The sequence below is a fragment of the Chelonoidis abingdonii genome, chromosome 11, assembly GCF_003597395.2.
Source record: "Chelonoidis abingdonii isolate Lonesome George chromosome 11, CheloAbing_2.0, whole genome shotgun sequence".
NCBI classification, from domain to species: Eukaryota; Metazoa; Chordata; order Testudines; family Testudinidae; genus Chelonoidis; species Chelonoidis abingdonii.
The window spans coordinates 38,307,355-38,325,112 of NC_133779.1; the positions used below are offsets into that span (position 1 = coordinate 38,307,355).

At 51.5% G+C, this 17,758-nt stretch overlaps 1 protein-coding gene across 1 annotated transcript in view; it reads left to right on the plus strand.

The window, feature by feature from the left end:
* Positions 1-17,758, plus strand: part of ARID3A (AT-rich interaction domain 3A) — an 89,140-nt gene that overhangs the window by 59,235 nt on the left and 12,147 nt on the right. The window contains exon 4 of the mRNA XM_032785764.2: positions 12,910-12,982. Coding sequence (XP_032641655.1) covers positions 12,910-12,982 — 73 coding nt within the window. The remainder of the gene's footprint in view (positions 1-12,909; positions 12,983-17,758) is intronic.

Genomic DNA, 17,758 nt, shown 5'->3' on the forward strand with positions numbered 1-17,758 from the left:
TACCCATGCTATTTGGATAGCTGAAGATAGGTACTGTAACTATTTTACATATATATGGACTGAAATTGAGGTCTGTAGCTGAGAACTATTGTTCTGTGGACTGAAGACAATTTTAATTATTTAATATCTAACTCTTATGAGAGATCTGCACTGGGTTACAATATCCAGATCACAGGGAGGGGAGCTTGTTGCACATCTGAGTTTATTTTTTCATCCCACGTGATGTAAATTTTCCCCGTAAATTGGAGGAAAAAACCTTCCATTCTGTTTGCTTATGTAGAAGAGAGAAATTGCACAGCTTGATTGGTTAAAATTGTACTAGTGGCTTTAGATAAGATACCTGGATGTTTGTTTTCAGCCAATCAGAGTGCACATGCAAATGAGCACCTCCTGATTGGCTGCAGTTAGCTATTTTATTATTCACCTTCCAGGTGGTAAGTAGCCAGTGATTCATTTTTCTCGCTGACCTTTCGGATTGTTTGCCAGGCCTTTGCTGGAACAAGTGTCTACTTCTGATGAAGACAATCAGAACTGGTCAGATTTTAGCTTCAGATCTCTGTGAGCAGCCCCCTGTGTGTTGTTTTATACTGACCTTCCGGGCCGCCCGGGGTGGGGAGGGCAAGTGGGGCAATTTGCCTTGGCCCCCGCTAGCCCTGGCCCGGCAGCGGTCTGAGTCTTCGGTGGCATTTCAGCAGCAGGGGCACCCTTTAGTTGCTCCGGGTCTTCGGCGGCATTTCGGCAGCGGCGGGCCCTTCGGTTGCTCCAGGTCTTCAGCGGCATTTTGGCGGCATGGGGCCCTTCACTGCTGCCAAAGATGCGGAGCGACTGAAGGGCCCCCCACCGCTGAAATGCGGCCAAAGACCTGGACCGCCGCTGGGTGAGTACAAGCGCCGCAGCTCCCCCGCTTTGCTCCAGGCCCCTCGAATCCTCTGGGCAGCCCTGCTGACCTTACCGCCCAAGCATGTGCATTTCCTGTTTCCCCAAAGAAAACACAAGGAACTTTTTGCTTAATGCAGCTTTCTCTTTGCAATTTCATCAGGCAGAGGACTGTGACATTTTAACCCCCCACCCCCAATTACGCTACATTTCCTTCCCTCGCTCTTTTGTAGTTAAACAGCAGGCTCAGCCTAAAAGGATCCTGCCTCTTAATTCCCATTCTCAAAACCTCTCCTTTGTGTGAAACGAGGGCGAGCACGTGCTCTTGCAGACGATACAGGCTTGGTGGGAAGCTGGTTAGTGGTTTTCCAGACATTGTCCACAACCCCATGACAATTTCATGCTTGATTTTGCAATCGGAGGTAAAGTGAGTCTGTGGTGATTCAATCTCTTCTTAGATGGAGGTCTGAGATTTTCCACCTGCGCCATGGGGAGCAGGGGGTGGGGTAGGTTCTGGTCTGATGCAGGCACGCAGCTCCTTTGGGGTAGCATTGGGGACGCCTGCCATTGGGGGCTGCAGCATTCAGTGTAGTTTTAATCATGAGGCAGACTGGCCTTGGAGACCAAGAGGAGCAAAGCTGCTACTATGGAAGGCGGTGAAGTCTAGTGGACAAGCCACTGGGTGTCAGGAGACATGGGTTCTGGTGATGAAACCTGATGACAGGTGAATCCTGTTATAAGGAGGGTCTTATAGGATCACACTTCACCTGCATGTAATCTTACATAGGAACCAGAATTAGGCCCGTATCTCCTTTGGAAACGGGATTCTAAGGTCCACCAAGCCACTCCAAATGGATCCATTCTTGGCACTCAGCGCCTGCTGGCCTCCTGCAGTTAGCATCTGGCCGGTCTGTTTTCCACTCCCCAGTGACGCGTTTTATGAGAGAGAAGGAACTGAATTAACTTGCCATGGTGCAGAAGCGGCCACATGTTCACAACAGGGGTACGAGGGGTGGGGGTGAATTCCCCGAGGAGCTTTCTTTACAAGAAAGTAATGTGGTGTCAGTAACAATTCCAGTAGTGGGGCAATGGAGGGGAACTTGAAAGCCAGCGTAGAGTGGGGAAGACGAGCCTTTAGGAACTGAAGCACTGAAAACCACTGGGCTTCTGTGATAATGGCATGAGTCGAAGCAGGAGTGGCTGAGTGGGTGTGAAGGGAGAGTTATTGTGCTGGGTTATCAGTCTCCAGCAGCGGCGGGAAGCCCCTCCATGCCATCCCATGCCTCCTAAAAACTCAGTACATTCAGGCCCTTTACACTGCTCTGCAATGTAAAGTGGGTGTAACTCTGAGGCCTGGTCTGTACCGTGGGATTGGACCAGCATAACTATGTTAGAATGGGGATAGATTTCTCATTTTGCCTTTTAATCAATATAGTTATCCCGGAGCAAGCTCCCAGTGTGGACGCACTTTCAGCTGGCATCAAAGTGCCTTATGTACTAGCATAGCTTATTCCCGTTCCTGTGTAGGAAGAGCTATACTGGGAAAAGCACCTTTTTATAACTGCTTCAGTGCCACAAAATTCTACCACTTTAACTATGGTGCTATTGTTAACATCGCATCTGAGCACCTCGCCCTCTTTCATGTATTTATCCTCAGAACACACCTCTCTGAGGCAGGGCAGTGCTGTTCCTCCCATTGTACAGACTGGGACCTGAGGCAGAGAGAGGCTAAGTGACTTGCCCAAGGTCATGGAGGAAGTCTGTGGCAGAACTGGGATTTGAACCCAGCAGTCCCAAATTCCAGGCTGGTGCCACCAACCCTGGATCATCCTTGCTCTTGGTTATTGGCTTTTACGCCTTTGTGTCTGTGCGGTAAATGGATAAGGCAATGAACCAGGGTGTTTCTGGGGAGAACTGTGCTGCAGGATGGTGCTGAGTTCAGGGAGCTGGTGTCTGCTGGAAATTCACAGACCGCATGGCCACAGCACCAAGCCTGTGAGTCTGAGCCTCTCTGTTAATCTGCCTAATTGATAGAAGAGCTTTCCTAATTTATTCCCCCACCTGCGAGCCCTGAGATCCCCGGCCCCACAATGATCCCTTTTCACATTTCTATAGTTGTATCTGGTCCTCTGGTGTGTGACAGCTGGGGAAGGCCAGGGGTAAGGAGGGCTGTTACCGAAATACCCTCCCCCCCCCTTAATTCAGCTCATTGACAGCTCTGCTGTTCCCAGGAGGGGCTTCTGGTGCCCCCCCTGGAGCCCCCCCTGGAGCTGCTACATCAGTTTGGCAGCATCTTGCTCAAGAACTGAATTCAGCTGAGGGACAAGATGTCACCCTCCACTGCCCCTCTCTGGCTCAGGGCCTGATCTGCCGAGGAGTGGAGGGCGCTCCAGCACTGCACAGGACCGGTGTCTCGGGCAGGGGCAGGAGCTCTGGGAATCGGCAGGGGCTGCTGGGAAAGACCCTGAAGTTTCCTGGACTCTACATTGTCCAGGGCCCAAGATTCCTCAGCTGGTTCAGGAATTACCTGCACTGCCGGGCCCCTAGAGCCATGTCTGTTGCATTCCTGCTGCCACCACTAACCATGACCCATCCACTGCCCCCCTCACATGCTAGATTCGGAGCCTCCCTTCCCCAGCCAGAGAAACCCAAGCTCTATTCCCGTAATCCGTCCCCCCGATACAGGAATCCTGGGCTCCTCCCCGCCCCCTCCCCACGCAACATATAATCTCTGGACACCAGTCTCCTTTGCAGCTTCTCTGGGGTTGCTGCCCTCCTCTGCCTCCCTGTTCCTTGCTGCCCTACTCTCCCCAGGCCTGGGCCAGCGTGGCTTGGAATGGGGGAGGGTGAGGACTTGAAAGCAGTCTGGGCTCGCAAGTGGTGTGGGTGATAAAGGCAGGTTCTGACCTTTGCCTGCATCCATTGCACAGAGGCTGGCTGAGCCTTTAATGAACTTCCCAGGAAGCTGCGGGTTTTATGGCTTTCTTTCAACACCCCTGGTTATCGGTGCAGTCCCACTGATCTCTACCATAGGTCACCCTGCTCTGGAGGCCTGACTTTGCAGAGAGAAATGTCAGGCTTCAGAAACCGTGATGTTGCCCTCTGCACTGTTCCCTTACTTATAAAGCCCACTTAGCGGGCAGCGTTCTCGGCCAGCCAGGGGCAGATAACTCTGGGGGAGGTGGGGGTTTGTTGTTCAAAGGATCAACGCCCTGGCCTCAAGTCCCTGCTCTGCCATAGACTCCCCGTGGGACGCTGGGCAAGTCACTTAGCATTCCTGTGCCTTGGTTTGCCCATCTCTTCAATGGCAATAATAGTCCCACTTCCTAGGTGGGTGGTTAAAGTCTGAGAAGTGCTCAGGTACCACAGGCATGGGGTCCAGATGAACTCTTATTATTTATATTATAATCATAAGAATGGCCACACAGAGTGAGACCAATGACCCATCTAGCCCAGTACCCTGTCTTCTGACAGTGGCCAGTGCCAGATGCTTCAGAGAAAATGAACAGAACGGGGCAATTATTGAGCAACCCACCCCCTGTCGTTCAGTCCTAGCTTCCGGCAGTCAGAGGTGTAGGGACACCCAGAGCATGGGGCAGCGTCCCTGGCCATCTTGGCTAATAGCCACTGCTGGACCTATCCTTTGTGAACTTACCAAATTCTTTTTTGAAGCCAGTTCTACTTTTGGCCTGCACAACATCCCCTGGCAATGAGTTCCACAGGTTGACTGTGTGTTGTGTAAAAAGGTACTTCCTTCTGTTTGTTTTAAACCTGCTGCCTAGTCATTTCATCAGGGGACCCCTGGTTCTTGTGTTATGTGAAAGAGAACAGGGAAGTGTTATTTAGCCTTTCTCCAAACCCTTCATGATTTTACAGAAGCTCTATCATATTCCCCCTCAGTCATCCCTTTTCTAAGCAGAACAGTCCTTGTTCCATACCCCTAATCCAGATCCTTGGGAGACTCCACTATTTACCTCTTTCCACTGGGAAAACTGGATGTTTATTCTTACTCTTTGTTTCCTGTTGTTCCATGAGAGACCCTTTTTATCTCTGGATGGCCTGCTTTGCTTAGGAGCCTTTGGGGTGTGAGTCCTGGTCTGAGCTTTCTGAAAGTCCAAGTATGCTATAGTCCCGTGCTTGTTGACACCCTCGAGAAATGCTACTTTAAAGACAATTTTACTTTTGTGTCTTTTGCTAGTTGCTCTTCAAATGCTTTTTTTGGCCTGGCTAATTGTACCTGACTTGCCAGAGTTTATGCTCCTTTCTGTTTTTCGCCCTAGGATCAGCCTTGCAGTTTTTAAAGGATGCCTTTTTGCCTCCAGCCGCCGCCGCCTTTATTGTGCCGTTTAGCCACGGTGGCATTTTTTGGGGTCCTCTTACTGATTTTGCTTATTTGGGGCATATGTTTAGTCTGAGCCCTTATTATGGTGTTTCTAAATGGTTTCCATGCAGCTTGCAGGCATTTCACCCTTCCATGCAGCTTGCAGGCATTTCACCCCGTGACCGTTCCTTCTAATTTTCATGTAGCTAGCTTCCTCATTTTTGTGTAATTCCCCTTTGGAAGTTAAATGCTGCTGTGGTGGGGGTTTTTTGGTATTTCCTCCCCTACAAGGATGTTACATTTAATTCCATTGTGGTTGCTGTTTCTTAGCAGTTCAGCTCTGTTCACCTCGTGGACCAGATCCTGTGTTCCACATAAGACTAAATCAAGAGTTGCCTCCCCCGTAGTGGGGTTCCAGGACAAGCCGCTTCAATAAGCAATCATCAGTGGAGTCTAGAAATTTGACATCTGCATCCCATCTTGAGGTGACATGTAGCCAGTCGATATGGGGGTAGTTGAAATCCCCCATTATTAGTGGGTATTCTGTTTGTGTAGCCTCTCTAACCTCCCTGAGCATTTCACAATCACCATCCTAGAGGCCCTAGTGTGATGGACACACGTAGTAAGAGAGAGTCCTTGCCCCAAAGCACGTCTAGTCTAAACAGACAAAGGATGGGAGGGAAAACTGAGGAACGGAGCAGGGAAGGGACATGGCCAAGCGCACGCAACAGGGCAGGGGGCAGAGTCAAGAATAGAAGCTAGGTCTTGTGTTTCCCAGGCTCGTGCCCTGTGCACTAGGCCACACAGCCTCCCACAGCTCTGGCTGTCTCTTGATTATTGAGATAACGGGGGCCACAGTGGTACCAAAGAGAGCCAGAAAACCCTGTACCCTTCCCCCCTCTCTCCCTTGTCAGTCAGGGTAGGGGAAGAGGCAGCTCCTTTGCAGACCTGCTTTCGCAGGCCCTGGGTTAAGACCCTTTGCCCTGACAACCCACATGGCTTCTTAAGCAGCTCCAGACACCTCTCCAAAGAGGAATCATCCCAGGCAGCCAAGCTGGAGCTTGGGGCCCGGCATATCGGTTACACGGTTAATGTGCTAATCCGCCAAGGCGCAGTCTGCGGCCCCACAGTACGTGCCCTGCTGAGATACCTGCTAATATTTATAGGCCTGCAGCAGTCCCCGAGGCCTCGGCTCTGCTGGCAGTTGCTCAGAATGGTCATTGAGAAAAGTGAAAGGCGCTTGGCAAGGCGTGGGATTCGGCAAAGCCCAGGCTGCTTAGGGAATGCATCGCCCAGCACTGTGCTCCCAGCTTGTGGGGTGACCGGGGCGTATGGGTCAGCACTGCAGGGGGGTGGGGAGCTGCAGCACCTGAATCTGTACCCTGGACAGGGAGGGGAGAGATGTATCTTGGGGGAGGGGAAATAACACAGGAATTCTGGGTTCCCTTCCCCCCCTAAAACTTTGATGGACCCTGATGTCCTGAGTTGGTTTTTGATGGGGCTGCTGCACTTCCCAGCTCCTCCCTTCCATGCCAGACCTGGACCTGATCCTACAAGGAGTTAATGTCTCCTGGCTGGTGTTGAGGGAGCAGAGCACCTCCTCGGGGACGCTCCAGACCTTGGCAGATCAAGTCCTGTGTTTCTGCGGTTGTGTTCAAAGCCGCATCCCCCAAGCCCATTAACATACCCTACTGGGCTGCCCTCACCGAATCTGCTGCCCTCGTGCCCTGCCAGATGTGCAGCCCATGCCCCAGACCTTCTTCCATGCAACCAACCGGCATAGAGCCATTAAATGTGACTAATGGTTTCTCGTCCATTGCATCTCTAGATTCTCTGTATTATTTAACGTGTGTCTGTAGCGTCAAGGGCCATGTGGCACCTGACCCAGAGAGCGCAGAGACAGACCCCACCCTAAAGCAACAGAATGCTGGAGATGAAAAGAGGGATAGACTGAGAGAAGGATTAACAGAATAAGGCTATTAACAGTGCAGCAGGCTGGTTCACAGCTAGCAGCAGTAGTAAGCTATTACCTAAGCTGGACACAGTTTTCTCCATTGGAACTCTTCTGGGATTTCAGCTATAAATAAACTTTTTTCTGAAACGTGTGTCTGCTTTTCCCCCCACCCGAATTAAAAATGAACTCCTCAAAGCCAAAATATTTCCATTTTTTCTATTTCAATGAAATGTCACAACCTTCAGTGAAAACATGGGGGAGAATTAGGTTTAGCTGAAATTTTCCACAGCAGCCAAGCCATAGTTTCGGAGGAGTCCTGCTGTTATTCTCTGGGGGTTTTGTTTCTGTTCTGCATCGGTTCTTAACCCGCGCTCATGGCCGCTGTATCTGAGCACCTTCCACTCATGTGTTACACGGCGTGATTCACATCCATCATGAGTGGCTCGTTCTCTCCTCCACTCCCTCGGGAGGGAATCGCGTGCAGTGGAGTCTCTTGTTTTGGTAGGGTTAGCTTTTTTTTGCTGTGTGTTCTGCTGGCTCTCAGCCTGGTTGCTAGGCAACTCAGCAAGCTCACCTGGACCCGATGAGCTCCCTCCAAACGGTTGCGTTTCCTGACGGGGCTGGGGAGCCAGAGGTTTGCTGCGTGAGCCTCGCCATGGCAGCACGCAGCCCACTCAAGGCATAACGTGCCCGCAGCTGCTCTCACTTTCGCTTCCTTGCTCCCAGCCCAGCTCCTGATCCAGTTCCTGCTGCATCCCCAACCTCTCTGCTCCGTCTTGGTTTCTGACTCTTGGCTCCATCCTGAACTATGATTCCAGCTCATCCTTCAGCTTGAGTTTGGCTTCTGACTCCAGTTCAGAGCTTAGTCTTGGCCCCTGGACCCTGACTCCAGCTTCACCCTTGGGCCGGTGCCTGGTTCCTGAATCTACGCTTGTCACTCCCCAAAGTGCACCACAATCCCCAGGCAAGGTCCTGCTCCACCCACTAGCTAGGCCACCCTGTGGCTTACGTTTGGTAAGGAAGGCAGGTCAAAGAAATTCACCTTGCACTTGAAACAGGGGATGGGGTGGTCCTTAGTTCCTTGGGGAGTTCCCTCCATTGTCTCCCGCACAGACAAACTGCCTGGGTTGTAGAGCGTTTCCATTCTGCCATTGGTGCACGTGCGGACCAGTCATTAAAGGAGGACCCGAGACGCTGGTGGGCGACACACTGGCAGTAGGCTGGTGCAGTGGTTGTTTCTCTCTAGCTTGTGAAGCAGCCTTCGCTGTATTTCACACGTGCTTGCGCTTTAATCAGTTCCTCTGACGGATGTGTGGCAATAACAACTATTAATCAGCTACGCGACTACCGTGCAAAAACTCTAACCAGCATTGGGACCCAGCTTCCAAAACGTGGTTAAGAATTTAACGTGGCTTTCGATCCTTTGCCTCCCCAGGCCTGCAAGGCCTGCTCTCATCAATCACATCTGGAATGTGCTCCGCTGTCAAACGATGGGTGTGGTCCCAGGCGAAAAGCTGGTGCAAGTATAAATTGAGGTTGCATTAGAAGCCTTGCATAGATCTTCCTGTCACGGCTTATAAAAACATCCCCCCGTTGTGTATTGCTAAGACCCCTTGCAGCATGTAATGCCCCTGTGCCTTGCTTCATTAATCTTGTCTGGTTTACAATAGCATTAGCGCCTTGTATTGTGTAAGGCTTGGATGTAGGGTGGGAAGAAGGCGTCTTGCATCAAAGGATCCCTTTGCAGAAAGGAGGGGAAGGGGCTTCTGTCCCTACGGTCTCATCGAGCGTGAAATTCACTCTCCCGGGAGGTGTTGGCTTTAAGATGCTTTGTAAATAAGGTTGGTAGATTCTCCAGGCCGGATCCAATTTATAAAAGCGGGGGGGGCTTGCGGACACTAAAAGCCTCGGTGATCCCATTGGGATGCTCTTTGAGCAAATACGGGGCACCACAGTGGAGTGCTTGCAGGCAAAGCAGCATTCCTGTGTCATGAAGGAGCTGATGAAAACCTGCGCCAGCCACAACAGTCCAAGTTAATGCTGAGCTCCTGCCTTCGGGGCAAGGTGAAGTCTTTCATGCCAGGCAAACTGCCATTCATGTGACACATGAAGGAGGATGGTCCGTGGCTGTGGGACTAGCCTGGGCCATGGGAGTCCTGGGGTTAACCTACAGGTTACCAGTGGGATTCAAACCTGGAACCTGCAGCTGTAAAAGAGGGCAGGTCTCCCACTTGAGCTAAAGGAATAACTCCAATAGCTGGTAGCTGCAGGAGACCAGTATCCACTAGTGGAGGATGCAAGACGCATTTGGTTAGCATGAGTTACAATCACTGTTGGTATTTGGGGGCCCAGTCGTGAACCAGGACTCCACAGTGCTAGGCACTATCTGCACACAGAACCCTTTATACGCTAACAGAAACACCAAGTGAGTGAGATAATGGCATTTATTGGAACAGCTTTTGTCCAATAAAAGAGATTCTCTCACCCAGCTTGTCTCTCAAATATCCTGGGACCAACAGGTCCACAGCTACTCTGCATTATGCACTAATAGGAACCAGTGTCCTAGGGGCCTCTTTATTGCCCTGTCTTGGTAGTTGAAGCTCTTTGGGGTGGACTCAGAGCCCAGATCCTCAATCGGAATTAGGTCCCTAAATCTCTTCGACAGGGCCGCGCTTCCATTAGGCGACCCTAGGTGGTCGCCTAGGGCCCCAGGATTTGGGAGGGCGGCATTTTGTGCACTCCCCATGGGGCGCACGGGAGCTTCCGGTTCCACTCCCATCACACCGCCGAAGAAAGACCTTCTGCCGACGTGCCGCAGAAAACAGCGGCAGGCAATTGAGCAGCTCAATGACTGCCACTGTCGCCTGCGGCATTCTGCCTAGGGCGCCAGAAACGCTGATGCTGCTCCTGCTCTTCGAGACTCTCTGGGCCCAGCTCGATGTGTCTTGCACGCTGTGCTCAGAAGGCGAGCGATGCTTTACAGATAACGGGACAGGATCTGTCTTCTTGCTTGGGAGCTCTGGGGCCGTGGTTTTACGGTGACGTTTTCAATCTCTGAAGCGTTCAGAGTGGGTTGGACGGAGGCGGCAGCTCAGTTTCATTTAATGTAGCAGGCTTTTGGGGTCATGTTAGAAACAGACAGAGGGGCAAAGGTCCCACCAGCTGGTGTAAGTGACTGACACTCTTGCTGCGCGGGGAGAGAGGGAGGCGATATTAATAGTTCAAGCAGTACTCCGACACCCACACACTCTGCAGCTAATGAGCGCTACGTGCACCAAAGATTCGCTGTGTTCCCTCTACCAGCTCGCAGGCTTCCCTTGCTGCAAACAGCTGCTGAGAAACGCTTGCATGAGCCATGAAGGAAACAGCTGTGAAAGGGAATGAATCTCTGTGCTGTGTCAGGTCACCCCCTCCCTTGACAGCTTTACACACGGTCTGCTGCAGTGTATTGTTAAAGAAAAGGAGATTCTAGTGCCCAGCTTAACAAAGGATCCTCCATAATAACTAGTCTGGATGAGTCCCTGAATGCACCCTTATCCATGGGACCTCATCAGTGGAGCTTTGCCATGCAAACGGCTGGGGCTTGCTGCTGCTGTTAGATGTACTGTGGTAGTGCCCGGCTGCCCCACTTGGGGATCAGGGCTCCATTGTGCAGGGAGCTGTACGTTCATCTAACATAAGATGCTCCCTGCCCCAAAGACCTTACAGTCTGGATATGTTGAATTCTGTCCCCTGTCTTGGTAATTGGGATCATCACATAATGATCTGGAGTGTTTGCCATTAAAGGGACAAGGTGGGAGAAGGACTCTTTTTTTATAGAACCAACGCCTGTTGGGGAGAGAGCTCTTCTGCAGGTGTCGGCTCACAAACGTGTCTCTCTCATCCACAGAAGTCGGTCCAATAAAAGAGATTGCCTCTGCCTCACCCTCTCTAATACGCCCTGACCAACAGTGCTGCATATGCTTAAAGGTGTTTGGCTGCCCAGGGCTTGCTTTGCTAACTGCAAACAATCTGGAACCCTTTCCAGTTAACTTACCGTCTTTCACTCTTTTTAAAGCCGCAACGCAGCTGCAGGTCATGACGTGCTTGCTGCCTATTCTTGGGGAGGAAATGTTACTGCTCTTCACCTAAGCCATGCAAAGTGTGTGCCCAGAGAGCGTGTTAATTACAGAGAGCAGGGGTCATGCCACCGGCGCTTCAGCTCTGCCAGCAAGCAGCAAAAAGTCAATGGCTGCTAGGGCTCCTGCGACCGGCGATGGCCCACAGAGCCGGGCAGCAGAATGACTTTTGCCTCCTGCCAAAGAAGGACTTGATCGCGTGGGGACCGAGGGCTGTGGCCCCGATCCTGCTCCCATTCTCGATGCTAAGCCCATGCTTATGGTTGGGGATTTCAGATCCCTACGGTAGCCAGGCGCCCGACTCCTGAACTGGCTCCCCTTGTCATTTGGGCGCTTAATTCCACGATGCTCCAGCTGAAGACCCACCCCAAATGAGTGCTACCGTCCCACGGCGTACCAGTGCACCGCACATTCAGCCTGGCTTAGACGTCAAGCTCTTTAGGCCAGAGACTGTGCTGCCGCTCGTACATCATCAGCCTCTAACACACAGCTGGGGATAAGCCCCCGCCCCTGCCCTTTACGTGGTTTCTGGGAGTCTCTAGGAGCAGTAACCTGATGTTGCCAGAATGGACCAATCGATGGCATTATCCCGGGAGCTATCTATGGTCCCCATGATGATAACATTGGAGCCCCTCCCAATCTCCCAGCCCTCCTGTGAAGTGGGGCATTATGGGAACCGTTATCCCCATTTTACAGATTGTGATCTGAGGCACAGAGAGATTAAGTGACTTGATCAAGGTCACATAAGCGAGTTCGGTGGGTCTTGCCCACATGCTCAGGGTCTAACTGATCACTGTATTTGAGGTTGGGAAGGAATTTTCCCCCATGTCAGATTGGCTGAGACCCTGTGGGGGTTTTCCCTTTCCTCTGCAGCATGGGGCAAGGGCCACTTGCAGGTTTAAACTACTGTAAATGGCGGATTCTCTGTAACTTCAAGTCTTTAAACCATGATTTGAGGACGTCAGTAACTCAGTGGAGGTTAGGAGTGGGTGTGGGAGGTTCTGTAACCTGTGATGTGCAGGGGGTCAAACCAGATGAACACAGTGGTCCCTTCTAACCTTACAGTCTGTGAATCTTCCAAGCCATAACAAACAGCTTAACCACTGGGCCACGTGGTGGAGACTCATGTAAAGAAGTATTTGCTCACCTGCTGTTATCTCCTCTTCCCCCTTCTAATCACCACTCCAAACCACAGCCGTGCAAATGGTTTAAAACCAGCAAGTATCGCAGGCTGCTGTGCGGCTGTGCCTAGACAGGGAGCAGCGTTTATAACTCTTGTTGCATAGCAGGAAAACCTAGAAGCTAAAGGAAACCGGGTGGGTGAGACAGCGACCTGGCTGCATTTCAGGACTCTGCTTCATGCAGCCTCCCCCATTTCACCACTGCCTCTGCTCGCCAGCTGACACAGCAGTGGAGCTAAAGTGTCTCTCATAATAAACAATCTGCCGTGTTTCCTACCTACTAGGCCAAGCGCCGTCCAGCACGTTTAACTTCCTCTGACACGGGGCGGGCTGGGCAATGCAGGGCCAGGCTCTCCGGGCCTCTCCCTGTGGGGGATGCACTGACATGCGGGTGTTTGTCATGTTCTCCCACCCCGGGTGCCTTGCGAGTGATCTCTTCTCTTCCTTCTCTGTGCACAGCTGTACGAGCTGGATGGCGATCCCAAGAGGAAAGAATTCCTGGACGACCTCTTCAGCTTTATGCAGAAGCGAGGTGAGCCTTGCAGTATTGTCCTGGCGAGCTTGCACTAATGCGCATGTGTGTTCCCTGTCCCCTCGCCACCTCAGGTGAGATTCAGAGCTCGAGGAGCCCCATGTTTTATTTTCTTGCTTAATATTATTGCCTCAAGGTGAAAGCTCTCGCTGGCCGAATCGTAGAATATCAGGGTTGAAAGGGACCTCAGGACAAATCCCCAACTAAATCATGAACATGAACCTCGCTGCACATGGGGCTCAATCCTGCTGCATTGAAATGGGTGGCACCTCTGTCCCCGCTGACTTCAGTGGAGCAGGATTGGGCCCCTCGTTCCAGTGGCTTTGCTTTCTTGACTTTTCATTCTTTGGGTCTTGTTTTGCCAAAGCCCTACATACGACCCTGCATTATCAGTTTGATATTCCCCTGTCCCTGCTTCTGGGCAAGCGCCTCTCCCTTCTTAATTGGGGTTTGTTTCCTTATTTCCCGCCCCGTTGTAACGGAGACCCTTGCCTGCTGTGCACGGATGCAGCATCCTTGATTTCGTCACTGAGCAGTAATTTGCTCCCTTGTCTCTTCTGCCCATCTATCCCGCTGTGCATCTCTTAATAGTTTTGAGTGGATGCGATGCTGCATCAGAAACTTTGCTACCAGGATTGATAAGCGGCTGCTAGAATCCCTTTTCCTCCCGTGCAGCTTCACTCCATAGGTAGAATCCACGATTTCCAGCCGCTCCTTCAGAGCCCTGATGTGCTTTTCAAACATGCTTTTGGCTCGGGAGCAGGGAGCTGGTGCATTCACGCTGAGCAATAACAATCAACAGAGTCAACACAGCAAAGCGACTCCGTGGCAAGTGCCATGGCGCGGACAAAAAATCCGGGCTGATATTTTCTAAAGCAACTAGAGATTTTTATTTCATGCCTCCTTTTTCAGAAGTGCCGAACTGGCCACTGTCTGAAAATCAGGTCCATTGAAGGTGTCTCAAGTCAGGCACCCCAAATTGCGTGTCACTTTTGCCATATCTAGGCTTATGACATTAAAGGGGCGCTGTCAAGTTAGGAATATATATATATTTAATTCCCTTCTTTGATACAAAAACACCTGGGATGATTAAATCTGACAGAGTTTGAGCCAGTTTTGCTGGTTGGTTTGTTCACTTCCTGCATTTCTTAGTGTGGACAGTGGAAATAGATGAACCACTTTCACTTTGCTTATCAGTTTTGAGCGGCTTTCTTGTTCAGGCTCCTTTTGCGGGAGCCTGGCCCCTGCAGCCTTTGGGTTGTGTCAAACTGCTTCCACTGGCCTTTAATTTTGTTTTTGTTTTTTTAAAAAAAAAGTGAGAACATTTCTACAGACCTTAAAGCTTCACAGCAGCAGAATCCCAGCAGTTGTAGTGTTTGACAGAACCTAAATTTGGTCCAGATCTCTGCACAGGGGTGAAATACGTGCCCATGCAGCGAGGCTACAGTCTGGCTGGACTTAGATCCTTAGCCAGTATAAATTAGCTTAGTTCTGCTGACCTGACTAATCTATACCAGCTGAGGATTGGGCCCCTAGAAATCAATAGGATTGCTTCTATACTGCACCAAAACAAGCAGTGACCATACATGAGCATAAACCCCTTGAGCACCATCTATGCCACAGAACAACCCTTGGGGGGTGAAATTGGCCCTAGCATAACTTCCCCACACATCCAAGCCAGAACACCGAGCGGAGCTTTAGGGTACAACCTGGTGGGAAGAAAATCTAAGTTTTCCGCAGGACGTCAAGCCAATATTTCTGCTTTTGGGGTAGTGAGGGACTTCCAAGATGTGAGTGTAAATATGAAACTGCTATTGGTGTAGGAGAGAGGCTTAGCGGGGAGCATATGGGAAAGGGGATCAAGGAGAGCCTTCACCGTGAAAGACAGTGCACCGGCCCATCCTCTATGGGCTAGAAAAGCAGAGCAGGAAATCTTGCGGCACATACAGAGATGCCAGCTCCGAGACGCCGGTGCGTGTGACTCTGTACCGAGGGTCTGGTGCCCTGCACTGAAGTCACTTGTGTCCATGTGCACCGCTGGCCTCTACCGGATGGAATCGGAACTGTCAGTGTGTGTGTCTTAGGCCCCTGAGCCGCTCACAGGTTACAGAGAGTCTCCTTTAGCTCAGCCTGTGCTCCTGGAGCAGGAGAATCTGAATTCTACGCTGGGCGTAGCATGCAGTGTAAGGATAGCCAGGAACTCACAAGTGCCCCAGGTCTGGGATAATATCTTGCGGGGATAAGACAGGGCAAGTGGGAGTGAAAAACAATAGACCAGCTCACGGGGGCCCAAAGTAGAACTAGCGCTTGTAAGGTTTTTGGGTCAGGGGCTGTCGTCTTGTTTTGTTTTTGTACAGCAGCCTGGGGCTTGTAGGGGAGATGGGGGGGAAGGTTGAGCCCAGCTGGTCTCAAACCTTCCCCTTTGAGAGGGATGGTGGCAGGACGGAGGTATGTTGAGGGGGAGAAACCGGTCCCCATCTCCCAAGCAGCCATGGGTCAGAGAGGAGATTTCCAGCCAGCCGCTTCAGAGATGCAAAAACGACTCTGCAGCTGTATTTACAATGGCCGAGGGGGGGCCTGTTTGCCTCAGTGGCGGGCTCAGGTTCCCAAGGAAAGCAGATGGTGCTGCCGCTTGCGTGGGGCCTTTTGTCAAGCAGGCAGCATCTAGGAAACGGGGAGGGGGGGAAGAATCGGCCAAGTTTACTTATTCCATCCTCTGGGTCCTCTCCCAGCCCCTGGCGCTTCCACAAACAATGCAGCCAGCAAGGTGTGGACTCTCCTCGACTGGGGGAGGGAAGGGAGGAGCCCCAGCGATTGCAGGGCTGAAATCAACACGTTTCCAAGGCAGGAAAGGTCACCCTCCAGAGCCGAGCGGCTGGAATTCGTGGAGGATATTGTTACTGTGTGCAGGAACCTTGGAAAGCTGGTCTCGGAAGCTAATTTCCCATGGTCGGAGGGAAAGTTTTGGGGAGCATAGGAGGACAGGGTTTGATTTCATCCTGTAATAATTAATACTTTATGTAATACTCTTCAGCGGTGGCTGTTAAAGCTCCTGAAAGAGCATCGCTGTTGCCATTTTCCAGAAGGGCTGAGAGATGGAAACTGAGGCACAGAGTGGCTGTGACTTTCCAGAGGGTCACCCACAGGCCTCAGCTGAGCCAGAAACAGAACTCAGCAGTTCCGATTCCCAGCCCCATGCCCTCACCACTCAACCGCGCTGCCTGCCAAAACCACTGTGAGGAGGATGCCAAAAGCAGATTGCACGGGTGTGTTGGCAGAATATAGTGGAGAACAATGCGAGGTGGTGAACAGCAGGGGGGCAGGCTGAGATTACGTGGCAGTGCTAATCCTGGAGGGAAGGTGGCTGGTCTGACCATGAGCATTGAGCTTGCAGAACAAATTCACACCTCTTGGAATTACCTAGCAAGGCTGCTGTGGAGGATGACCAGGTACAGGCTAAACACGAGACCTGTGTGTTTGACATGCTTGGATGTGCTCATGCTTGGCCTCGCCCTCCTCAGAAATCGCACCCAGGTCCTGGGGAAATATGTTTAGCCTTATTGGAGGAAAAAAGCCACTGGATATTCTATTGGGCTGGCACATCGATTATAAACTCCCAAGTGAAACCTCATGCAGGTGCTGGCAGATTCATCACAACATTGCTTGTGCAAGTCAGCAAATAACAACTATCATAGAATATCAGGGTTGGAAGGGACCTCAGGAGATCATCTAGTCCAGTGGTCCCCAACCTTCTTCATCTGGCAGGTGCCAAATGACGGGCAACTGAGGACTGTGGCTGGCGGATGAGCATCTGCCAAAATGCTGCTGAGAAGCAGCAACATCAATAGGCATCGCTGTTGAAAATCGGTGGCATTTTAGTGGTGACGCTGCTGCTTGTCCACTGGTGCACATAGATGCCTTGGTGGGTGCCATGGCACCCATGGGCACTACTGATCTAGTCCAACCCCCTGCTCAAAGCAGGACAAATTCCCATACTTTTTTTACCCCAGTTCCCTAAACAGCCCCCTGAAGGATTGAGCTCACAACCCTGGCTTTAGCAGGCTAGTGCTCAAACCACTGAGCTATCCTTTCCCCTTCATGCAATGTACAGGCTAAGCGTGGCTGGGGCTCATCAGTGGCAGACAGCCACCATAAGCTGCTCCCAGCAAACAGGCTGAGACTTTCACATCAAGTGGGCTGTTCCGGGTTATCTGCCCAGGGATCAGAGTGAGGGCTGGGAAGCTCTGTGTTGAGAAGATGAGGCAGACATTTCAGGCTTAGCACCTTTTCCTTGTCAGTCTGTGACTGCTTGGGTGAACTCTTTCTGCTCTGGTGCAGTCTCTGTGATGGGCATGAGCAGTGAATGGACAGGGCCAGATTCAAGTGTAGGGACTACAGGCCCTTGCCTAGGGCCCGGGCTCCCGAAGACACGTGATGAGGTCCAAAATCTCAGCCTTCAAGGCAGCAGGGGCCCAGCAGATCATCTAGTCTGACCTCTTGTGTAGCCCTGGCTGCCAGCACCCACCCACAGACCCAGCAGCGGGAATTAGGGCAAAGTATTACAGCCCCCAGGAGACTCGACTTTGAGGTGCCACAGGCAGAGAATAGGATGCTCACGGTGCTCAAGGCCCCTGTAATGGCAGGGAAGCGATTAAGTGAGATGTGCCCCAATAATCCCGGCAAGTGACCCGCACCTGCATGATGCAGAGGAAGGCAAAAAATCCTCAAGGTCATTGTCAGTTTGACCTGCGGACAATTCCTTCCCAGGCCCACATA